At 42.8% G+C, this 26,682-nt stretch overlaps 1 protein-coding gene across 5 annotated transcripts in view; it reads left to right on the top strand.

Annotated features, from left to right (window-relative positions):
* The window catches only part of peak1 (pseudopodium-enriched atypical kinase 1), a 247,207-nt gene that overhangs the window by 208,344 nt on the left and 12,181 nt on the right, over window positions 1-26,682 (top strand). For all 5 annotated transcript variants that reach the window (XM_063070439.1, XM_063070442.1, XM_063070441.1 and 2 more), the window contains one exon: window positions 12,427-13,208. In XM_063070439.1, the coding sequence (XP_062926509.1) occupies window positions 12,427-13,208 (782 nt within the window). The remainder of the gene's footprint in view (window positions 1-12,426; window positions 13,209-26,682) is intronic.

Below are 26,682 nucleotides of genomic sequence, written 5' to 3'. Positions count from 1 at the left end.
TTTGTGCCTCATTTCTACTAAAGTTAAAAATTACAAAGTAATACTTTAATAATTCTGTCACATCCACATTAGAACATTTATCAGTGGTATTGTGATAATGTCATCCATACAGATTACTTCATTACGAGGTAGTACAAGGTAAAACAATAACAGAGTGCAGAATAAAGTGTTAGTTACGGGGTAAGTACAGTGCAGGTAGACAGTGAAGAGGTAAGGTCACAAGGAGGTAGATTGTGAGATAAAATTCCTATCTTACTACACTAGAAAACCATTCAACAGTCTTAACGATGGGATCTTGAGCCTGGTGCTTGCAGGTTTTTTTTGTCTGCCTGATGGGAGGGAAAAGAAGAGAGAATGTCTGGGATCGGTGAGTGGGATCTTTAGGTAAGTAGTGCTAATAAAAAGTAGTGAGGTAATGTTCATGGGTTCAATGTCCATTCAGAAATCTAATGGCAGAGAGGAAGAAGCTGTTCATGAATTGTTCAGGCCCCTGTACTTACTCCTTGATGGTAGCAATGAAAAGAAGGCATGTCCTGGGTGATGGAATGATGGATGCCACCTTTTCTGAGGCATCACTTCTGGGATGCTGGGGAGGCTAATACCCATGATAGAGCTGACCGACTTCACAAGTTACTGCAACTTATTTCAATACTGCACAGTGTCCCCCCGCCCCCCAAAATACCAGATGGTGGTGCAACCAGTTAGATCTCCACAGTACATCTGAAGAAATTTGCGAGTGTCTTTAGTAATATACCAAGTCTCCTCAAACTTCTAATGAACTCTGCTGTCATATCTTCTTTGTAACTGTGTCAATATGTTGGGCCCAGGATAGATCCTTAGAAATGTTGACACCTAGGAACTTGAAATTGCTCACTTTTTCCACGTAGGAAGTTGAAAAGCAGGACCTCCAGGGTGGTAATCTCAGGATTGCTACCTGTGCTAGGTGCCAGTGAGGGTAGGAATAGGATGCTCTGGAGGAGGAACAAGTGGCTGAGGAACTGGTGTAGGGGGCAGGGTTTCAGATTTCAGGATAATTGGGACCTCTTTTGGGGCAGGTGGGACCTGTACAAGAGAGACGGGTTACACTTGAACCACAGGGGGACCAATATCCTTTCAGGGAGGTTTGTTAGTGCTATTGGGGAGGCTTTAAACTAGATTTGCAGGGGGATGGGAACCAGGGAACCAGAGTGCCAGAGCTGACAGTGTGGCTGGGGTGAAAATAAATTATGTTGAAAGTTTAAGCAAATCCGCTGATAGAAAGGTTGTGAGTGGTGGTAAAAATCTGAGGTGTATATATTTCAATGCTAGGAGTATTGCGGGGAAGGCGGATGAGTTGAGGGCGTGGATTGACACGTGGAATTATGATGTTGTAGCAATTAGTGAAACTTGGCTACAGGAGGGGCAGGACTGGCAGCTTAATATTCTAGGGTTCCGATGTTTCAGATGTGATCGAGGCAGAGGAATGAAAGGTGGGGGAGTAGCATTGCTTGTTAGGGAAAATATTACAGCAGTGCTCAGGCAGGACAGATTAGAGGGCTTGTCTACTGAGTCCTTATGGGTGGAGCTGAGAAACAGGAAAGGTATCCCACATTAGTGGGATTGTATTACAGACCACCCAATAGTCAACGAGACTTGGAAGAGCAAATCTGCAGAGAGATAGCAGACAACTGCAGGAAACATAAAGTTGTGGTGGTAGGGGATTTTAATTTTCCATACATTGATTGGGACTCCCATACTGTTAGAGGTCTAGATGGTTTAGAGTTTGTAAAATGTGTTCAGGAAAGTTTTCTAAATCAGTATATAGAGGGACCGACTAGAGGGGATGCAATATTGGATCTCCTGTTAGGAAACGAATTAGGGCAAGTGACGGAAGTCTGTGTAGGGGAGCACTTTGGTTCCAGTGATCATAACGCCATTAGTTTCAATTTGATCATGGACAAGGATAGATCTGGTCCTAGGGTTGAGGTTCTGAACTGGAAGAAGGCCAAATTTGAAGAAATGAGAAAGGATCTAAAAAGCGTGGATTGGGACAGGTTGTTCTCTGGCAAAGATGTGATTGGTAGGTGGGAAGGCTTCAAAGGGGAAATTTTGAGAGTGCAGAGTTTGTATGTTCCTGTCAGGATTAAAGGCAAATTGAATAGGAATAAGGAACCTTGGTTCTCAAGGGATATTGCAACTCTGATAAAGAAGAAGAGGGAGTCGTATGAAATGTATAGGAAACAGGGGGTAAATCAGGTGCTTGAGGAGTATAAGAAGTGCAAGAATATACTTAAGGAAGAAATCAGAAGGGCAAAAAGAAGACATGAGGTTGCCTTGGCAGTCAAACTGAAGGATAATCCAAAGAGCTTTTACAAGTATATTAAGAGCAAAAGGATTGTAAGGGATAAAATTGGTCCTCTTGATGATCAGAGTGGTCGGCTTTGTGCGGAACCAAAGGAAATGGAGGAGATCTTAAATAGGTTTTTTGCGTCTGTATTTACTAAGGAAGCTGGCATGAAATCTATGGAATTGAGGGAATCAAGTAGTGAGACCATGGCAACTGTACAGATTGAAAAGGAGGAGGTGCTTGCTGTCTCGAGGAAAATTAAAGCGGATAAATCCCCGGGACCTGACAGGGTGTTCCCTCGGACCTTGAAGGAGACTAGTGTTGAAATTGCGGGGGCCCTGGCGGAAATATTTAAAATGTCGCTGTCTATGGGTGAAGTGCTGGAGGATTGGAGAGTGGCTCATGTTGTTCCATTGTTTTAAAAAGGATCGAAAAGTAATCCGGGAAATTATAGGCCGGTGAGTTTAACGTCAGTAGTAGGTAAGTTATTGGAGGGAGTACTAAGAGACAGAATCTACAAGCATTTGGATAGACAGGGGCTTATTAGGGAGAGTCAACATGGCTTTATGCATGGTAGGTCATGTTTGACCAATCTGTTGGAGTTTTTCGAGGAGGTTACCAGGAAAGTGGATGAAGGGAAGGCAGTGGATATTCAGTAAGGCCTTTGACAAGGTCCCGCATGGGAGCCTGTGACTAGTGGTGTGCCACAGGGATCAGTGCTGGGTCCATTGTTATTTGTCATCTATATCAATGATCTGGATAATAATGTGGTAAATTGGATCAGCAAGTTTGCTGATGATACAAAGATTGGAGGTGTAGTAGACAGTGAGGAAGGTTTTCAGAGCCTGCAGAGGGACTTGGACCAGCTGGAAAAATGGGCTGAAAAATGGCAGATGAAGTTTAATACTGACAAGTGTGAGGTATTGCACGTTGGAAGGACAAACCGACGTAGAACATTCAGGGTTAATGGTAAGGCACTGAGGAGTGCAGTGGAACAGAGGGATCTGGGAATACAGATACAAAATTCCCTAAAAGTGTCGTCACAGTTAGATAGGGTCGTAAAGAGAGCTTTTAGTACATTGGCCTTTATTAATCGTAGTATTGAGTATAAGAGCTGGAATGTTATGATGAGGTTGTATAAGGCATTGGTGAGGCCGAATCTGGAGTATTGTGTTCAATTTTGGTCACCAAATTACAGGAAGGATATAAATAAGGTTGAAAGAGTGCAGAGAAGGTTTACAAGGATGTTGCGGGGACTTGAGAAACTCAGTTACAGAGAAAGGTTGAATAGGTTAGGACTTTATTCCCTGGAGCGTAGAAGAATGAAGGGAGATTTGATAGAGGTATATAAAATTATGATGGGTATAGATAGAGTGAATGCAAGCAGGCTTTTTCCACTGAGGCAAGGGGAGAAAAAAACCAGAGGACATGGGTTAAGGGTGAGGGGGGAAAAGTTTAAAGGGAACATTAGGGAGGGCTTCTTCACACAGAGAGTGGTGGGAGTATGGAATGAGCTGCCAGACGAGGTGGTAAATGCGGGTTCTTTTTTAACATTTAAGAATAAATTGGACAGATACATGGATGGGAGGTGTATGGAGGGATATGGTCCGTGTGCAGGTCAGTGGGACTAGGCAGAAAATGGTTCGGCACAGCCGAGAAGGGCCAAAGGGTCTGTTTCTGTGCTGTAGTTTCTATGGTTCTATCTGATCCGTCTGTGAGAACTGTTGTGTGTTCCCTTATCTTACCCTTTCTGAAGTCCACAATCAGTTCTTTGATCTTATTGACATTGAGAGCAAGATTTTGTGGCCATAGACAGAGCAGCTGCCATATGAAACAATGATGCATTGGATAGGATGCTTTTTATAATGCATCAATGAAGATTGAAAGACAAGGGGCCATGCCAAATTTCTTTAGCCTCCTGAGGAAATAGAGGCATTGGTGAGCTTTCTTGGCCATCGTGTCAATGTGCTTGGACCTGGACAGGTTTGAAGCTCTCAACCCTCTTGGCCTCAAAACTGCTGATGTAAACAGCAGCAGGAGCACTGACCCCTTCCTGAAGTCACTAACTAGCTCGGAATCAGTTTATCTCTGAATACCTGTCTGTCATGAAATTTGTTGTTTTGTGGCAACAATACAGTGCAAAACATAAAAAATACTTTAAGCTACAATAAATAAATTCAAGACTCTTTAGATTCTGGACTAGTTCCTGAGGATTGGAGGGTGGCTAATGTAACCCCACATTTTAAAAAAGGAGGGAGAGAGAAACCAGGGAATTATAGACCGGTTAGCCTAACATCGGTGGTAGGGAAACTGCTGGAGTCAGTTATCAAGGATGTGATAACAGCACATTTGGAAAGCGGTGAAATCATCGGACAAAGTCAGCATGGATTTGTGAAAGGAAAATCATGTCTGATGAATCTCATAGAATTTTTTGAGGATATAACTAGTAGAGTGGATGGGGAGAACCAGTGGATGTGGTATATTTGGATTTTCAAAAGGCTTTTGATAAGGTCCCACACAGGAGATTAGTGTGCAAACTTAAAGCACACGGTATTGGGGGTAAGGTATTGATGTGGATAGAGAATTGGTTGGCAGACAGGAAGCAAAGAGTGGGAATAAATGGGACCTTTTCAAAATGGCAGGCAGTGACTAGTGGGGTACTGCAAGGCTCAGTGCTGGGACCCCAGTTGTTTACAATATATATTAATGACTTAGATGAGGGAATTAATTGCAGCATCTCCAAGTTTGCGGATGACACGAAGCTGGGTGGCAGTGTTAGCTGTGAGGAGGATGCTAAGAGGATGCAGGGTGACTTGGATAGGTTAGGTGAGTGGGCAAATTCATGGCAGATGCAACTTAATGTGAATAAATGTGAGGTTATCCACTTTGGTGGCAAAAACAGGAAGACAGATTATTATTTGAATGGTGGCCGACTAGGAAAAGGGGAGGTGCAACGAGACCTGGGTGTCATTATACATCAGTCATTGAAAGTGGTCATGCAGGTACAGCAGGTGGTGAAAAAGGCTAATGGTATGCTGGCATTCATAGCAAGAGGATTCGAGTACAGGAGCAGGGAGGTACTACTGCAGTTGTACAAGGCCTTGGTGAGACCACACCTGGAGTATTGTGTGCAGTTTTGGTCCCCTAATCTGAGGAAAGACATCCTTGCCATAGAAGGAGTACAAAGGAGGTTCACCAGATTGATTCCTGGGATGGCAGGACTTTCATATGATGAAAGACTGGATGATCTAGGCTTATACTCGTTGGAATTTAGAAGATTGAGGGGGGATCTGATTGAAACGTATAAAATCCTAAAGGGATTGGACAGGCTAGATGCAGGAAGATTGTTCCCGATGTTGGGGAAGTCCAGAACGAGGGGTCACAGTTTGAGGATAAAGGGGAAGCCTTTTAGGACCGAGATGAGGAAAAACTTCTTCACACAGAGAGTGGTGAATCTGTGGAATTCTCTGCCACAGGAAACAGTTGAGGCCAGTTCATTGGCTATATTTAAGAGGGAGTTAGATATGGCCCTTGTGGCTAAAGGGATCAGGGGGTATGGAGGGAAGGCTGGTACAGGGTTCTGAGTTGGATGATCAGCCATGATCATACTGAATGGCGGTGCAGGCTCGAAGGGCCGAATAGCCTACTCCTGCACCTATTTTCTATGTTTCTATGTTTTAAAAGAGAAATAGTGAGCTAGTGTTCGTTGATTGTTCAGAAATCTGATGACGGAGATGAAGAAGCTGTTCCTAGAATGATAAGTGTGGTTCTTCAGGTTCCTGCACTTTCTCTCTGATGGTAATAATGTAATGAGATTTGCTGACATTGAGAGAAAGGTTGTTGTCATGACACCATGTCACTTAGCTCTCTGTTTGCTTCTTGTACATATTCGAGATATGGCCCATTATGGTGGTATCATCTGCGAACATGGATATGGAGAATCCGGCCACACAGTTGTGAGTGTTATAGAGAAGACAGATAGATGATCTTTATTGATCCCAAAGGAAATTACAGTGTCACAGCAGCATTACAAGTGCACAGATATACAAATATTAGAAGAGAAGAAAGAAAGAATAAAAAATAAGTTACCACTAACAGTTTAACAGGAGGGGGGCATCACTTCCCCAGCAATAGGTTGACTTATTATAGAACCTAATGGCCAATGGTAAGAATGACCTCATATACCGCTCTTTGGAGCAGTGCAGTTGTCTTAGTTTATTACTAAAAGTGCTCCTCTGCTCAGCTAAGGTGGCATACAAAGGGTGAGAAACACTGTCCAGAATTGCTAGGATTTTCTGTAGGGTCCTTTGGTCTACCTCAGCCTCCAGTGTGTCCAGATTGACTCCTATAACTGAGCCAGCCTTTCTGATCAGTCTGTTGGTATCACTCGTGTTGATGCCATTGCCCCCAGCATACCACCGCATAGAAGATTGTACTGGCGACAACAGACTGGTAGAACATGTGAAGGAGAGGCGACCTTGGCCCTTCTTGTACACAGCCTCTGTGTTGATGCTCCAGTCAAGTTTGTCATCCAGGTACACCCCCAAGTACTTGTAGTTCCTCAGCACACCCACGTCCTCACCCTCAATAGTAACAGGGAGCAGTCTTCCTACAGTCCATCACCATCTCCTTTGTCTTACTGATGTTGAGCTGCAGATGATTCAGCTTGCACCATTTGACAAGGTCCTCCACCTCTCTTTATACACCCAACTATTGCTGAGTCATCAGAGAATTTCTGCAGATGACATGACTCAGTGTTGTATCTACAGTCTGAAGTATCTATCTATTCATCTACTAGAGGAAACTGGAGCATCCAGGGGAAACCCATGCATTCCACAGGGAGGATGTACAGACTCCTTACAGAAGATGCTGGGATTAAACTCCAAACTCCAACGCCCCGAGCTTTAATAGCGTTGTGCTAGCTGCTATGCTACCATAGCACCTGTATTAGTTATAGAAACAGGCCCTTTGGCCCAACTGATCCTTGCTGATCACAGCATTTTCCCTGCTTTTCCCAGTTGCCCGCGTTTGGCTCATAACCCTCCGAGCCCCTCCCTCCATGTCCCTATCCAAATGCCTCTTAAATGTTACAATTGTACCCACCTCAATCACTTTCTCTGGCAACTAATTTCAGTACTTACTCCCTCTGTGTAAAGAAGTTATCTCTCAGATGTCCTAAATCTCTTCCCTTGTATCTTGTATCTTTGTACTTAAGGTTTGAACTCCCCAGTTCTAGGGAAACGTCTATGACCATCCACCTTATACTAACCCCTCATAATTTTATAAACTTCCATGAGGTCAGCCCTCAATGTACACTCCAAAGAATAAGGATCCAGCGTGACCCAACTCTTCCTGTAGTCCAGACAGTATCCTTATAAGTCTCTTTTGTACCCTCTCCAGTTTGACAAACACTTCCTTATAACAGAGTGACCAAAATTCTACACAATATTCCAAGTGTAGCCTCACTAACAACTTAGGTATAACTGCAACATCATGTCCCTACTTCTAAACTCGATGACCTGACTGATGAGGAGAGCATGCTAAATACCTTCTTCACTACCCTGTCTACTTGTGCAGCCACTTTCAGTGAACTGTGTACTTGTATTTCCAGATCCCTCTGCTCCATAACACTCAATGCCCTGCCATTGTCTGTACATGTCCTAACATTGCTTGAATGTCCATAATGCATCATCTCACAAGTTTATGATTAGATTATGATTATGATTAGATTATGAGGACACGCAGTCCTCTTTTATTGTCATTTAGTAATGCATGCGTTAAGAGATGATACAATTTGTTCCTCCAGAATGATATCACAGAAACACAGGACAAACCAAGACTAAAAAAAACTTGACAAAAACCACATAATTATAACATATAGTTACAACAGTGCAAAGCAATACCATAATTCGATGAAGACCAGACCATGGGCACGATTAAAAAAAAAAGTCTCAAGGTCTCTCAAGAGTCCCATCATCTCACGCAGACGGTTGAAGGAGAAACTCTCCCTGCCATGAGCTTCCAGCGCCGCAAACTTGCCGATGCAGCATCCTGGAAGCACCCGACCACAGTCCAACTCTGAGTCTGTCTGAAAACTTCGAGCCTCCGACCAGCCCTCCGACACCGAGCACCATCTCTGCCGAGTGCTTCGACCCAGGCCCCGGCAACAGGCAATAGGCAAAGCCGAGGACTTGGGCCTTCCCCTCTGGAGATTTTCGATCGCACAGTAGCAGCAGCAGCAAAGCAGGCATTTCAGAAGTTTCTCCAGATGTTCCTCCGTGCTTCTCACGTCCGTCTCCATCAAATCAAGATTGTGCACGGCCCCTATTTAACAAATACGATACCCATTCGGAGCAGCCGCGCGTGCTGTGTCGCGCCACCATCTTCTCCTCCCCTCTCCTTGAACTCCATTTGCCATTTCTCAACTCATCTTCCTAACTGATCAAGATCTCTTTGCAATTCATTATAACTTGCATCACCATCAACAACACCCCCTCAATTTAGTATCATCAACAAAATTGCAAATTGTGCTATGTACATTCATATCTTAATCTATTTACATATATAAAGAATAACAGAAACCCCAGCACTTACTCTATATGGGGTCTTTATCACAGGCCTCCAGCTGTAGGATCGACCTTGAATCATCACCCTCTGATTCCTATCATTGGGCCAATTTTGAAACCTCCTCACTAGCTCTCCCTGAAAGCAATGTAAACCAACTTTCCAAATGAGCCTGCCATCTGGACTTTGTCAACAGCTAAAGTCCATATAGACTACATCAACTGCCTACCTTCATCTATCCCCTTAGTTACCTCTTCAAAAAACTCCAAAAGATTTGTCAGACATTACCTCCAAGTCACAAAGCCATGCTGACTATTCCTGATCAGTCCTTGACTATCCAAGTGATTGGGAGGTCTTGTCCCTCATATTTGCCTCCAGTAACTTCACTACAACTGAAGTCAGGCTCACTGGCCTGTAGTTCTCTGGCCTGTCTTTGCTACCCTTCCTGGACAGTGGAACAACACTAACACCTTCCAGTCTTCTGTGACTTTGCCAGTGGCTAATAATGAAGCAATTTGCTTTCTATATATCTTCACCAGTTTTTTTCTGGCAATATTCATTAAGTCTCTTTTCATTCTCATTTCTGACTAATCTAGTTTATATCTGCATCTAACATTCATCCAATTGCATCTCCTCTCATTCATTATTCCTTTTGCAATGTTCAAGGAATAATTATCTTATTTGTAATGTAGCAATTAGTTCCTTGAGGTTGGTACAGCGGGGATAAGTTCCCACTACCTATTAAATGCTCTCAATGGTGTGCATCTCAAATAACCTCTGACAACCATGAGTAGCTCCAGGCCTTCATGTGTGGCTTAGCTACTAAGTCCTATGGAACTGTTTCTGCTGACAGGAGAAGGGGCAAAAGTGGGTTACTGGCACCTTAAAACCAGTCACTTCAGGCAGATGGGGCCTGTTAGCTGTGGTTGGCCACTCGTCTAGAAGGTAAACTCTGATCCCAAACCTCGCTGCCTTGTAGTTATACCCACTTATGGGGAAGGCTTTGGGAGTAAACCTCAAGGGAAAATTACAGAGCTGGAGTCCTTAAAGCAGTCTTACATTGAGTTCAAAGCTGACTGGCAACTCCTCCGATGGCACTGATGTCGAACTGTATCGGTCTCTGCCATTCCTTTGGATTCATCAGCTGCGTGGAGAGGAGGAGCCTGCTACTACATGGGCAACTGTCCTGGCTTACGTATCATGTAGACGATTAGAATGCAACATCCATGGGCAACCTCGACCAATAGCGGGCCTCAATGTAGCGACCTTGTGATATACCTCTTCTCAGTGAATGTCATCCCATTTTTTTTGTTAACCAGAAGTTGATTCAGTGGACCACAAGTTTGAAACTTGCTCTTTTGCATCACGTGTAATCTGTATGTGTTCTAGATCCAGCATGGGGTGGAATCCTGGAGTTTGTGTGTAGATTAAATCCACAGGTTTGTTTAATGCACCTCAACCATGGAATTATTCTAGTGGGTGTGGTTTGCAAACAGTTTTAACATCTGTAAAGAGTTGTTGATAAATACTAATTAAATGTTTTGAGGTTTTTGAAAGGAGTTGTCAGATTAATAATCTTACCACAATAATAACATTGATTACTTATTTTTAAAAATTGCTTTGAAAGATTTTGTCATGATCATGGTATGTTCCATGAGAGAATCGTGTTGAGTATTCAAGTAGAGAAAGATCTACTGATGTAGAATGGTTTGTCTAGTTTGTAGTTCAATTCCTTTTCAGAGAAGTAAGTGTACTCCACAAAATTCCAGAGAGGTTATTGCTGGCAGAGTAAGAGAACAATTAAACTTGTGCAGGATTAGATGAAATGTAAGCAAATAAAACTATCATTCCTTCATGGGGCACTGTGAGATGTACATGGGCTCATTCTACTTGTCATTTGGTACAAATTATGAAAATATCTGAGTTTTCAGTGACCTTTGGATGAGGTAGATTACTAATTGTCTACCATAGCCTGTGTTTCTGAAGGATTAGTTTGCTCATTCTGTCCCAAAAGGATTATAAATATGCTCGGGTTATGATGGCCATTGAAGAGAGAGCTTCTTTAAAAAACCTGTTCAAATTTGATCATTCAGTTGCTGGTACATTTTACAAAGCCCATACATTGTGCTTGGATAGATATCTTTTTTCCTGGTAAGTTAAATTATCTGATTTTTGGGTTTAACAAAATTTTAATTTTTGATGCAATGAGTTTCAGGTATGGCTGTAATTTTTTTGTGGATAGAAATGCTGTGTCATTATTAGAAATAGTTTGTCTCTAGCCCTGCAATGTGTGATCATTATTATAACATTGTACACGGTCATTTGCTTGCAGTAAATAAAATGTGTGTTCTGTAGCCATGTGTAATTGTTAAACAGGGACTTTGTGTTAATACTCTCACCAGCCAAGACATGTTTGTGTTGTCAATAGCAACATGGAATGTGAAGCGTTATGTCTGTCTTCACTAAAGACTGGTTACCAGAGGAGAGATAGGTTAAGCAGTAATATTTTATAAGGGAATGAAACATGATGTCAAATCTATGCAGTGAAAAACATTCGGCAATTCAGAATAATCACATTAAACTCAAGCACATTGGGACATTTGTGCAGTTGTTTGCTTGTTAAATGAAGCTTTTCACAAAACCTTATTTCTTTTAGTCATTTAAATTTGTGGTTGTTATTTTTTACTTTTGCAAAGCCCCTCTCTTCATTTGAAGTTTGTATTTGAGTAGTGCTTGTTCAAGGCATTAAGTAATTCTTGTTGCTCTCTACAATTATTTAATCTTTCAGCTCTTCCTGACTCTATATCAGGTTATCTGTTTCTCTTAAACATTCTTTATAATCTCTTTCTGCCTCATAACTCATAAAAATCTTTGCTCAAACACAAGCATTTTATTAATCACCTCTATAACTAATCTTTTCCATTCCACAACTAGGTCTGTAATCCAGTAATCTTGAAATTTGTGATCACTGCAATAACTCCCTGATAATTTTGGAACCAGTTCCCTACAGAAGACACTTGTTTCTTTTTTTTAAAAAAGTGCTTGCTGCATTGCAGGAGCATCAAAGAACTACCAACAGAGAGGAGGGATGAAAAATATTGAGATACACCAACGAAAATTAAAGAGCTTTTAAACTGAAACTGATGTATCTGACAGTCTGCTGCTGCTATAAAGATTTTAACTGTTAATGGTGCAGCTTACTCATTATGAATATGTGAATCAATGTGACTATAAATCAGAACTGTCAAGGATTTTATATCCATAGCGGAATAATTGACTATGACTGCAGTGAAGCTCCAGTACACTCCACTTATGGTCTTTGTAATTTGCTGATCAGAATGCTTGTGTGGAGTCTTGATGCAGTTTCAAGATTAAAGGCCTAGTCTATGAAATTCCAACATTCACTTTGAAAATTTATTTGTTTTCTTAATATAGTACTCAGAAGTTATATTTATGCACCTTTTTAATGCCCCTACAGTTGAAGAGGCATTATCTAACTGTACTATTACTCAATATCTGTTTTTACAATTGCATAGGACAATCACGGGCCAACATGATACCCCTGAAGCAGCCAAGGCAAGTGAAAGGAGCTTCAGATGATGCCATTGCATTTGGGGGATTCGTAGAACAGGAAAATATGTCCGAGACACAGCCAACGCCGCCACCTCTTCCAAAGAAGACAATAATCCGAGCAAATACTGATCCAGCATCAAAGGACTATGTCCACAAAATGATAGAAGTGAAGAATTCTGGTCACAATGTAAATTTGGCAAATCCACTGTACGATGTTGACTATCTTGGGGATACAAACTGGGATGCATCAAGTGCTTGTTCGTCGGTCAGCTCAGATGCCAGGATATGTGACAATGAGTCAGGGGACTCACTGGACAGAGCAGTGGGCAAGTCAACTGCAAAAACAAGTGTATCATCAACAGCTAATAGCATATGTAGCCTCACCATGAGCAGCAGTAAAGAGAGGTGCTCAAATAGCTTGGATTCGTTATCTGATAAAAACCGCTTTCCTCAAAGATCGGGTAAAAGCATACAGAAGCCACAAAGACATGCACTCTACAAAGGGATAGAGAACAAAGAAGAGGTGGTGCTGAAAATTCGAAATCTCCACACTGACTCTCTAAAGAAATTGGCAGCTAAATGTGAGGACAAGTTCATGCAGGGTCAAAAGAACCAGCTTCGCTTTGGATTGGATAACTGGTCCGATTTCAGACTGACTAGTGATAAACCTTGCTGTGAGGCAGGTGATGCTGTTTACTATACAGCATCCTATGCTAAGGACCTCCATAATCAATATGCAATCAAGGTAAGCTATGGGAATCATTCTCTCCTCACTTTGGTGTACCAAAATTTTGTCACCAAAAGGTCATAACATATGCATTCTTGGAAGATTCATGGTAAATAGGGCAGAGTTGTAGAACTCTAGAGAGAGAACGACAATTAGTATAGTTTATTCAGGAGACGATTAATATAAAAATAAGAAGAAAAGGATTAGCTGGGTTACACATGGAAAGGTTTAGCTTTATAAACAAAAGAGGAGGTGCGTATGGGTCGATAGTGTAGATTGTAAACATTGGAACCAATGTTTACAATGTTCCAATGTTGTAACATTGGAACAACATTGTTAGGGGCAACCTACAAGTATTGCCATGCTTCTGGCACCAGTGCAGTATGTCCTTAACTTACTAACCCTAACCCATACGTCTTTGGAACGTGTGAAGAAACCGGGGCACCCAGAGGAAACCCATGCAGTCATAGTGAGAATGTACAATTTCCTTACAGACAGTGGCGATATTGAACCAATGTCGCTGGCGCTGTAATTGTGTCACATTCACCACTATGCTACCATGCTGTTCATTCCATGTGTGGCCCACACCCATACATTTATAATTACCATTTGGAGGAAAACCTACCATTATGATTAAATTACTGGAGTAATGAACGAGAGATACGAGTTGAAATTCGATGGGAGGTTAAATTCAGTAAATGGAACAATTTGGAACAGAAAAGCTAGAATTGGTGACCATTGTCGTGAGGGAATTTTATAAAATATATATGGTTCACAAATATCTCCCATTCTTATCAGGTCTGACTGATGTGGAAGAATAGCAGTCATTATTACTCTGAGATTTTCTACTTTTCCCAATATTACCACATTACGGTCTATGAACATGATCATTACTAGATGAACAAAAAAAAAGGTACCAAGTCAGAGGGTGGTGAACCTGTGGAATTCTCTGCCACAGGAAACAGTTGAGGCCAGTTCATTGGCTATATTTAAGAGGGAGTTACATATGGCCCTTGTGGCTAAAGGGATCAGGGGGTATAGAGAGAAGGCAGGTACAGGGTTCTGAGTTGGATGATCAGCCATGATCATACTGAATAACGTGCAGGCTCAAAGGGCTGAATGGCCTACTCCTGCACCTATTTTCTATGTTTCTAAGTCAGCATCAAAATCCAAGGAAACACTCAAAATGCTGGAGGAACTCTGCAGGTCAGGCAGCAGCATCTGTGGAGAGGAATGAATCCAGTGTTAATTCTGCTCCATAACTGCTGCCTGTCCTGCTAAGTTCCCCTGGCATTTTGTGTGTGTTGCTCTGGATTTCCAGCATCTGCAGAATCTCTTGTGTTTAAAATTCAGAAATGTTTTCAGTCAGCTCATTATTTAATCTGACAGGAACATATTATAATCAGTAACAGAAATGTGTATAATCAAAAAAATAGTATGCAAGCTTTTTTTGAATTCTTTTTCACCACACTTACATTTTGTAAATTATCCCAGTAATTTAAATATGATAAAAGGCCTATGTCTCACCACTCTTGGAGATCAAAGTACCATCAGAATTTCACACAAATCTTACAATGACTGTGTAGAGGATTATACTTATTGTTGCAGCAATTATGCTTTGGAATGTTTAACTGGCTACCAGCATTTATATAATTAGTGATATCTGAGACTTCTTACTCAACAGCTTCATGGATGATGAAAAAAAGGCCAAGGGTTTGTTGTGTCCCTCTGGGAATGTTGCCACTCAAGATCTGACATGCACTTTAAAGAGTTTTAAGATTTCTGTCTCAGAACATATCTTGATAATTCACATTCTTTTTGAATTATTCAAATTCTGATATCTAATGAACAACACATTGGATTGGTCCCTGTGAATAAGTGACTATTTATTACTATTTTGTGTCGGTTTTCACCGTAGAGGACATGTCTAATATGCCAAAGAGAAATGATATGGATGCGATGGGAGGTGAGGATCTCAATACAATAGCTATTACTGAAGAGGTAATGCTGAGTAAACTTGTGGGCCTAAAGATAGACAAGTCCCCTGGTCCTGATGGACTGCATCCCAGGGTACTGAAAGAAATGGCAGAGGTAATAGTTGAGGCTTTGTTAATAATTTACCAAAATTCTCTGGACTCTGGGCAGGTCCTGGCGGATTGGAAGAGGGGAAATGTCACGTCAGTATTCAAAAATGGATATAGGGAAAAGGCAGGTAACTATATACCAGTTAGTTTTAACATCTGTGGTTGGGAAAATGCTTGAAGCTATCATTAAAGAAGAAATAGCAAGGCATCTGGAAAGAAATGGATCCATCAGGCAGACGCAGCATGGATTCAGCAAAAGCAGGTCCTTACTGGAGTTCTTTGAGGATATAACAAGCGCAATGGATAGAGGGAAACAAATAGGCGTTATTTACTTGGATATCCAGAAGGCGTTTGATAAGGTGCCACTTTAAAGACATCCATAAGATAAGGATGCATAGAGTTGGGGGTGATGTATTAGCATGGATCAAGAATTGGTTAACTAATAGAAAGCAGAGAGTTGGGATACATGGATGTTTCTCTGGTTGGCAATCAGTGGTGAGCGGTGTGCCACATGGGTTGGCGGTGGGCCCACAACTGTTCACGATGTACATTAATGATCTGGAAGAGGGGACCTAGTGTAGTGTATCTAAGTTTGTTGATGATACTAAATTGAGTGGAAAAGCAAATTGTGCAGAAGATATGGAGAGTCTGCAGAGAGCTATAGATAGGTTAAGTGAATGGGCAAGGGTCTGGCAGATGAAGTACAGTGTTGGTAAATGTGAAGTCATCCACTTTGGAAGGAAAAATAGAAGATCAGATTATTATTTAAGTGGTAAAAGATTGCAGCATGCTGCTGTGCAGAAGGACTTGGGAGTGCTTGAGCATGAATCGCAAAAGGTTGGTTTGCAGGTGCAGCAGGTTATCAAGAAGGCAAATGGAATGTTGGCCTTCATTGCTAGAGGGATTTAATTTAAGAGCAGGGAGGTTATGCTACAACTGTACAGGATACTGGCGAGGCTGCATCTGGAGTATTGTGTGCAGCTCTGGTCTCTTTATTTGAGGAAGGATGTACAGGTTTTGGAGATGGTGCAGAAGAGGTTCAGCAGATTGATTCCAGAGATGAAGGGGTTAGACTATGAGGAGAGATTGAGTTGCCTGGGACTGTACTCGATGGAATTCAGAAAGTTGAAAGGAGATCTTATAGAAACATATAAAATTATGAAAGGAATAGATGAGATAGAGGCAGGAAAGTTGTTCCCACTGGTAGGTGAGACTAGAACTAGGGGACATAGCCTCAAGATTCAGGGGAGTAAACTTAGGACAGAGATGAGGAGGAACTGCTTTTCCCAAAGAGTGGTGAATCTGTAGAACTCTCTGCCCAGTGGAGGCTACCTCAGTAAATGTATCTAAGACAAGGTTGGTTAGATTTTGGCATAGTAGGGGAATTAAGGGTTATGGGGAAAAGGCAGGTAGGTGGAGATGAGTCCATGGTCAGATCAGCCATGATCTTATTGAATGACGGTGCAGGCTTGACGGGCCAGATGACCTACTTTCTTATGTTCTTATGTAAGTGAGCAAAAATGTGGCCTCCACACATCAAAGTTGCTGGTGAACGCAGCAGGCCAGGCAGCATCTCTAGGAAGAGGTACAGTCAACGTTTCGGGCTGAGACCCTTCATCAGGACTGGCCTCATTAGTTTTGACTTAGTTATTGTCTTTGGCTGTTCAATTAAGATATCTGCTTTGGATGGTCTTAAATTATGTAGTCTCTAGTTTTCAACTTTGGTGGCCACTTATTATTTATTTATTTATTGATTGATTGTTTGATTGAGATACAGTACAGAACATGTCCTTCTGGCCCTTGGTGCCATGCTGCCCAGCAATCCCCCAATTTGATCCTAGCCTAATCATGGGACAATTTACAATGACTAATTAACCTACCAACTGGTATGTCTTTGGACTGTGGGAGGAAACTGGAGCACCCTGAAGAAACCCATGTGGTCACAGGGAGAATATACAAACTCCTTACAGCAGTGGGAATTGAACCAGGGTTGCCCGTACTGTAAGGTATTGTGCTAACCACTAGGCTACCATGCATCCATCAAGACTTTGCTAATAGCATATTATAGTATATCTTGTGTATTCAAACTAGTGTTTGTTCTTCAATTAACTCAAGTGCCATAATGTGTCCAATAAGTCAGAGGATATAGATTTTTTTAGTCCATTTTGTAGATTACTTGTGCCTGCACCCCTAAATGCTCTTTCCAACACAAACTATGACCTGGACTTTGAGCTCATTTGGTGATCCACCTGAGTTCATTGGTCTCCTGTCTTGGAGTCTGCTTTTATCTGGAACAGTTTCTCCCCCGGGATGCTGACTGCTGCTGAACTCTTTGAAACCCAACATAGCACAAATGTTTGAAGCCCAACATAGCACAAACGTCTTCCACCAAAACTGGCAGGCATTACCTACAGAAATTCTTTCAGGGTCATTTAAAACCTTGCCCCAGGATGACTGAAGATGTTGGAAACCTGAAATAAAAGCAGAAACCTGCTGGAAGCACTCAGCAGGTACATACACACAAGAGATTCTGTAGATGCTGGAAATCCAGATCACCGCACAAAATGCTGGAGGAACTCTACAGGTCAGGCGGCTGGATTCCTCCAGCATGTTGTGTGTGTTACTCAGCAGGTACGGGCTGCTTCTATGGTAAGATAAGTAGAGTCTCGGGGTCCAAAACTGAGGAAAATAGAAAACAAGTTATTTTGCATTATCAAGGAGGGTTGGACAGAGGTAGATAGGAAAAAGGAAATATTGCTTGCAGGATGAGTCCAACAAGGCCCTGGTAATAAACTGCTTTGGTTGATGGATTAAATAGATTGAAAATTAAGGAGCATGTAAAATCTGTGAACTGCAGATCAAATGTGTAGGAAATCCCAGGCAGATCAAAGTTAGCAAAGACAATTAATGTTATACTGTAATGACCTACAGAAATACTAGCCAGTACTTATATAAACAGAGAAAATGTGTTATCTGAAATTGTTAAATTTAATATTGAGTTTGGAAGACTGTGACATACCCAGATGTAAAATGAACTGCAATTTCTCAAGCTTCAGTTGTACCTGAGGCAACAGACTTGATAAATGATGGTGTTGTGTGATGCAGAATTAAAGAGACAGGCTACTAGAAATTCAGGATTGCTCCTGCCGAACAAATGCGGGTGCTCTTTAAAGCTGTCATCCCATCTGCATTTGACTTCCCCAGTGTACAGGAGACCATGTGGTGAGACCAAAATACCGCACATTGGAAAAAGTGCAAGTGTAATTGCTTGGCTTGAGAGAACTGTTTGTGCCCCTGGATGGCCAAGAGAGTAGAGGTATAATGATTGGCATTGCATGTTCCTCCCCATCGGATGGGAAGATCCCAAGATAAGGGAGTTGGTTTGTGGAGGTAGAAGATTGGACCAGGGAGTGACAAAGGGATCAATCCCTTTGGAAAGTTGAAAAGAACAGGGAGAGAAGAGGAGGATATGACCAGAGATGAAATCTTACTTATCCTTGCTCACTTTCTACCCCAGCAGCCCCTGCATTCAACAAATCACATTTTGAGCTTTACGTCACCTTTAATGAGATTCCACCTGCTCTCTTGACAATGAAGGACACTGCCTCCAAGTATGCATTATCCTCATAGTGCAGTGTGATGCCTGAGATTGGAATGACCTTGGTTTGAAGTGGATATTTAATGTTAAATTTCCACTTCATCACTCCAACTTCCATGTTTCAAATTGAACCATAGATTAGCTTCTCTCCAGTAGGAAGGGAGTTGCACTATTGTGAGCAAATTGTTAGGGCAATTGTGCAGTGAGATTGGATCTGCTATGGATCCACAGATTAAGAATCCTGTAATGTAGCCAACATAAATACTTGGATGTTTTTAATTGCATTGGATTGCTTCAGATAGCAAGATGAGGAGTATGTTGATTTTTATACAGTATTGTGTGTGATTTGGCTTCCCAAGGAATAGACCTACTGTTTATAGAAATAGTATATTTACTGTTTATATCCCAGTCCTGATGGAGAGTCTCAGCCCATAACATTGACTATATATTCCCCTCCATAAATGCTGCCTGGCCTGCTAAGTTCCTCTAGCATTTTGTGTATGTTACTCTGGATTTTCAGCATTTGCAGAATCTCTTGTGTTTGTTTATATACCCAATATTTTCATTAGGAGAGTCAAGAATAAAGAAACATAATTACAAGAAATGAGGCTGATTATTTAAAACTGAGATAGTAAGTCTTTCTAGTTCCTTCCCTAGATGATGATAAAGGCTAGTTCATTAGAAATACTTAAAATGGTGGCAGATAAATATTTGAACAATTGAGGAATTGGGACTGTGGGGAACTTGCACAAAGGAAGAGTCAAGGCTGGCATAGATCGGCATGGCAGAGTAGATATGAAGGGTTTGGTGGCCTACACTATCTTCTTGTGAGGGAAGCACAGTTGTGTAGTGAGTGCTGCTGTCCCAGGCTCAGGTTTAATCCTGACTTCGGCTACTGTCTGTGTGTGCAGATTGCATGTTCTTCACATGACCTTGTCAATTTTCCCCAAGGAGTTCTCAGTTCCTCCCACCTGCCAGGTGGTAGGTTAATTGACTACACTACTGCCCTAGTGCAAGTGCATGGCAGGAGAATAGGGGTGGATGAAAGGTAAATTGGGACTGGTATAAGATTAGTGTGAATGAGTGCCTGATGGTTTGCATAACTGAAGAGCTTACTGCCATTCTATGTAACTGTATGGGTGACCGAAGGATAAGTGTTCAAACTTCAAAGTTTATTTATTATCAAAATACACATATGTCCCATATGCAATCCTGAGATCCATTTTCTTGTGGGCAATTACAGAAAATGCAAGAAACACAATAGAATCAATGAAATTCGGCACCCAACAGGACAGACAACAACGGATGTGCAAATACAACAAACTATGAAAATACAAAAATAAGAAGAAATAATAATAAATAAGCAATAAATTATCAAGAACATGACAGGGAGAGTCCTTGAATGTGAGTCCATAAGTTGTGGGAACAGTTCAGAGATAGGGTGAGTGAAGCTTAGTGAAGTTATCGCTTCTATTTCAAGAGCCTGATGGTTGATGGGTAATAACTGCTCCTGAACCTGATGTTGAGGGTCCTGAGGCTCTCGTACCACCTTCTTGATGGCAGCAGTGAGAAGAGAGTATGGTCTGGAATGGCCAGGGTTCTTAACAATGGATGCTGCTTTCCTGCAACAGCGCTCCATGTAGATATCTCAATGGTGGGGAAGGCTTTACCCGTGATGGACTAGGCTATGTCCATTACTATCCACTACTATTTGTAGACCTTTCTATACAAAGGCATTGGTGTTTCCATACCACGCCTATAAAGTTTGTCAAAGTTTGAATCTTCGCAAACTTATAAGAAAGTCCAGGCACTGCCGTGCTTTCTTCATAATGGCTGGATCCAGGACAGATCCTCTGAAGTGATAACACCAAGGAATTTTAAGTTCCTGACCCTGTTCTCCTCTGAACCCGTGATGAAGATGAGTTCATGGACCTTCAGTTTCCTGCTCCTGAAGTCAATAATCATTCTTTGGTCTTGTTGACATTGAGTGAGAAGTTGTTGTGGCATCACTCAGCTAGATATTCAGTCTCCCTCCTATAAGCTGATTCATTACCTACCACCTATGATTTGGCCAACAACAGTGGTGACGTCAGCAAACCTGAATATGGCATTGGAGCTTGCTTAACTTCACAGTCATAAGTATAAAGTGAGTAGAGCAGGGGGCTGAGCACACAGCTTTGTGATGCATCTGTGCTTGGGGAGATTGTGGATGAGATGTTACCAATCTGAACTGACTGGGGTCTGCAAGTTAGGAAAATGAGGATCCATTTGCACAGGAGGTATTGAGGCCTAGGACTTGAAGCTCATTGATTACTTTTGAGGGGATGATAGTATTGAATGCTGAGCTGTAGTCAATAAAGAGCATCCTGATATATATATATCTTCGCTGTCCAGATGTTTCAGGATCGAATGAAGAGCCAATGAAATGGCATCTGTTGTGGACCAGTTGCTCCAGTAGGCAAATTGGAGCTGATCCAAGTGACTTCTCAAGCAGGAGTTAATATGTTTCATCACCATCCTTTCAAAACACTTCATCACTATGGATGTAGGTGCTGCTGGATGATAGTCACTAAGACAGGTTGCCATGTTCTTCTTCGGCACTGGTATAATTGAAGCCTGCTTGAAGCAGTTGGGTACCTCTGATTGCCAAGGTGAGAGGTTAAAGTTACCGGGAACACTCCTGCCAGTTGATCAGCACAGGTCTCAGCCAGGTACCCTGTCTGGGTTGGATGCTTTCTGTGAGTTCACTCTCCTGAAGGATGCTCTCACATCAGCCTCAGAGACCGAAATCACAGGGTTGTCTGGGGATGTGAGAATTTGTGAAGGTGACTCCATGTTTTGGTGGTCAAAATGAGCATAAAAGGCATTGACCTCATCTGGGAGCAAAGCCTTGTTCTCACTTTGTTTTACTTTGTAAGAGGTGATAGAATTCAAGCCCTGTCATACCTGTTGAGCTTCTTTCAGTGATTCATGTTTGGTGCAGAATTGCCACTTCGCACAGAGATCACTTTCCAGAGATAGTTCCTGGACCTGTTGTATTTAATTTGGTCACCAGACCTGAATGCCACTGAGAAAATCTGCAGGTGCTGGAAATCTGAGCAACACACATAAACTGCTGGAGGAACTCAGCAGGCCAGGCAGCATCTATGGAAAGAAGTACAGTCGATGTTTAGGGCCAAAACCCTTCGGCAGGACTGGAGAAAAAATGCTGAGGAGTAGATTTGAAAGGTGGGGGGAGGGAAGAGAGAAATGCCAGGCGATAGGTGAAACTTGGAGGGGAGGGATGAAGCAAACGGCTAGGAAGTTGATTGGTGAAAGAGATGGAAGGCCATGGAAGAAAGAAGAAAGGGAGAGTGGGGGGAGAAGCACCAGAGGGAGGCGATAGGCAGGCAAGGAGATAACATGAGAGATGGACGAGGGGATGGGAAACAGTGAAGTGGGGGAGGTGGAGGCATAACCTGATGGCATGAAACCCCTTATATTCTGCTTGGGTGGCTTCCAACCTGATGGCATGAACATCAATTTCTCAAACTTCCAGTAATGCCTCCACCTCCCCCCCCCCCCCACCGTTTCGAATCCCCATGTCCCTGTCTCCTGTTATCTCCTTGCCTACCCATCACCTCCCTCTGGTGGTGCAGCCCCATCTCCCCCCCCCACCCCCCACCTCCTTTCTTCCATGGCCTTCTGTCTTTTTCACCAATCAACTTCCTAGCTCGTTGCTTCATCCCTCCCCCTCCAAGTTTCACCCATCGCCTGGCTTTTCTCTCTCCCCTTCCCCTCATCTTTTAAACCACCTAGTCAGCCTTTTTTCTCCAGTCCTGCCGAAGGGTTTTGGCCTGAAACGACAACAGTACTCTGTTCCATAGATGCTGCCTGGCCTGCTGAGTTCCTCCAGCATTTTGTGAGTGTTGCTGAATGCCACTGATCTGGCTCTCAGCAGAATGCAGATCTCATGGTTCATTCAAGGCTACTGATTAGGAAAGATTCTGAATAATTTTGTGGGGGCACAATCATCTACGACTGTTTTTCTAAAGTCCATGACAATTGTGGTGTTTTCATTCAGACCTTCTGAGTCCTTGAACACGGTCCAATCTACTGACCCAAATCAATCCTCGAGCTTCTCCTCTGCCTTCTGCTATTACCTCTTTGTTATCCTTATCTCTGGACCCTTGCTCTTTAGCTACTGCCTGTATGCAGATAGGAGAAGGACAGCTCAGTGATCAAATTTCTCAAAATGTGGTCTTGTCATGGAATGACAGGCATTCCTAATCGTAGTGTAACAGTGGTTGACTGTGTTGGGACCCCTGGTGCTGCAGATGATTTTGTCTGCAAGTGACAAGACCACGACATCCAAGCATCACAAAGAATTTATCATGAAACACAGACCCTAATCTTCTGCCTTCTCTGAATCAGCAATCCGGTCCATCCAATGTATTGAGAAGCCCTCGGGTCTTACCACCATACCTAACATGTCTGGGGTGAGCCATGTATCTGTGAAACACCGAATACAGCAATTCATCATTTCCCTCTGATACAGCAATCTTGCCCTGAGGTCATCAATCTTGGTCTCCAGTGACTGTACATTTGTTAACAAGATGCAGGGTAGAGGAAGCTTCATTCTGTAGCATTTCAGTCTGACTTGGAGTCCACCACTCCTCCCTCTCTTTTGGCCATGGCAATGTACCTTCATTTGCTTAAAGATATTGTTCCTGCGTGCTTGACAGCTAAGTCTGCTGAGTTCTTCAAATCGTGAAATCGCTAGTTCATTAAGATGGTTGCTTAGGGGGTAATTACAGGCTGCAGCTTGCAGTGAGAATAATTCAGAAGAAATGTACTTAGAAGCTTTGTAAACAGCCCAAAACACATTGCTGTGGTTTACCAGCACCATCTTGTAAATGTGGTCATTTCTATCAGTCTGATCCGCTTAGAGTCATAGAACACTACACCACAGAAACAGGCCATTTGGCTCATCTAGTCTATGCTAGCCATTAATCTGCCTAGTATCATCGACCTGCACCCGGACTATAGCCCTCCATACTCCTACCATCCGCTACCATCCATGTACCTATCCAAATTTCTCTTCAATGTTGAAATCGACTCTGCATCCTCCACTTGTGCTGGCGGCTCAATCCACACACTCACCATCCTCTGAGTGAAGAAGTTACCCCTCATGTTCCCCTTAAACATTCCAACTTTCACCATTAACCCATGACCTCTAGTTACATAGAATATAAAATAGTATAGCACATTACAGGCCCTTCAGCCCACAATGTTGTGCTGACCCTCAAACCCTGCCTTCCATATAACCCCCCACCTTAAATTCCTCCGTATACCTGTCTAGTAGTCTCTTAAACTTCGCTAGTGTATCTGCCTCCACCACTGACTCAGGCAGTGCATTCCACGCACCAACCACTCTCTGAGTAAAAAACCTTCCTCAAATATCCCCCTTGAACTTCCCACCCCTTACCTTAAAGTCATGTCCTCTTATATTGAGCAGTGGTGCCCTGGGGAAGAGGCGCTGGCTATCCACTCTATCTATTCCTCTTATTATCTTGTACACCTCTATCATGTCTCCTCTCATCCTCCTCCTCTCCAAAGAGTAAAGCCCTAGCTCCCTTAATCTGTGATCATAATACATACTCTCTAAACCAGGCAGCATCCTGGTAAATCTGATCTGTACCCTTTCCAATGCTTCCACATCCTTCCTATAGTGAGGCGACCAGAACTGGACACAGTACTCCAAGTGTGGCCTAACCAGAGTTTTATAGAGCTGCTTCATTACATCGCGACTCTTGAACTCTATCCCTCGACTTATGAAAGCTAACACCCCATAAGCTTTCTTAACTACCCTATCTACCTGTGAGGCAACTTTCAGGGATCTGTGGACATGTACCCCCAGATCCCTCTACTCCTCCACACTACCAAGTATCCTGCCTTTTACTTTGTACTCTGCCTTGGAGTTTGTCCTTCCAAAGTGTACCACCTCACACTTCTCTGGGTTGAACTCCATCTGCCACTTCTCAGCCCACTTCTGCATCCTATCAATGTCCCTCTGCAATCTTCAACAATCCTCTACACTATCTACAACACCACCAACCTTTGTGTCGTCTGCAAACTTGCCAACCCACCCTTCTACCCCCACATCCAGGTCGTTAATAAAAATCACAAAAAGTAGAGGTCCCAGAACAGATCCTTGTGGGACACCACTAGTCACAATCCTCCAATCTGAATGTACTCCCTCCACCACGACCCTCTGCTTTCTGCAGGCAAGCCAATTCTGAATCCACCTGGCCAAACTTCCCTGGATCCCATGCCTTCTAACTTTCTGAATAAGCCTACCGTGTGGAACCTTGTCAAATGCCTTACTAAAATCCATATACGTTTGTAGATCACATCCACTGCACTACCCTCATCTATATGCCTGGTCACCTCCTCAAGGAACTCTGTCAGGCTTGTTAGACACGATCTGCCCTTCACAAAGTCATGCTGACTGTCCCTGATCAGACCATGATTCTCTAAATGCCCATAGATCCTATCTCTAAGAATCTTTTCCAACAGCTTTCCCACCACAGATGTAAGGCTCAGTGGTCTATAATTATCCGGACTATCCCTACTACCTTTTTTGAACAAGGGGACAATATTCGCCTTCCTCCAATCCTCCGGTACCACTCCCTTGGACAACGAGGACATAAAGATCCTAGCCAGAGGCTCAGCAATCTCTTCCCTCGCCTCGTGGAGCAGCCTGGGGAATATTTCGTCAGGCCCCGGGGACTTATCCATCCTAATGTATTTTAACAACTCCAACACCTCCTCTCCCTTAATATCAACGTGCTCCAGAACATCAGCCTCACTCATATTGTCCTCACCATCATCAAGTTCCCTCTCATTGGTGAATACCAAAGAGAAGTATTCATTGAGGACCTCGCTCACTTCCACAGCCTCCAGGCACATCTTCCCACCTTTATCTCTAATTGGTCCTATCTTCACTCCTGTCATCCTTTTTTTCTTCACATAATTGAAGAATGCCTTGGGGTTTTCCTTTACCCTGCTCGCCAAGGCCTTCTCATGCCCCCTTCTTGCTCTCCTCAGCCCCTTCTTAAGCTCCTTTCTTGCTTCCCTATATTCCTCAATAGACCCATCTGATCCTTGCTTCCTAAACCTCACGTATGCTGCCTTCTTCCACCTGACTAGATTTTCCACCTCACTTGTCACCCATGGTTCCTTCACCCTACCATTCTTTATCTTCCTCACTGGGACAAATTTATCCCTAACATCCTGCAAGAGATCTCTAAACATCGACCACATGTCCATAGTACATTTCCCTGCAAAAACATCATCCCAATTCATACCCACAAGTTCTAGCCTTATAGCCTCATAATTTGCCCTTCCCCAATTAAAAATTTTCCTGTCCTCTCTGATTCTAGCATTTTCCATGATAATGCTAAAGGCCAGGGAGCGGTGGTCACTGTCCCCCAGATGCTCACCCACTGAGAGATCTGTGCCTGACCCGGTTCATTACCTAGTACTAGATCTAGAATGGCATTCCCCCTAGTCAGCCTGTCCACATACTGTGACAGGAATCTATCCTGGACCCACTTAACAAACTCTGCCCCATCTAAACCCTTGGAACTAATCAGGTGCCAATCAATATTAGGGAAGTTAAAGTCGCCCATGATAACAATCCTGTTTTTGCACTTTCCAAAATCTGCCTCCCAATCTGCTCCTCTGTATCTCTGCTGCTACCAGGGGGCCTATAGAATACCCCCAATAGAGTAACTGCTCCCTTCCTGTTCCTGACTTCCACCCATAC

This window comes from Mobula hypostoma, chromosome 18, assembly GCF_963921235.1.
Source record: "Mobula hypostoma chromosome 18, sMobHyp1.1, whole genome shotgun sequence".
Taxonomy (NCBI): Eukaryota; Metazoa; Chordata; class Chondrichthyes; order Myliobatiformes; family Myliobatidae; genus Mobula; species Mobula hypostoma.
This window is presented reverse-complemented; position numbering and strand designations above follow the sequence as displayed.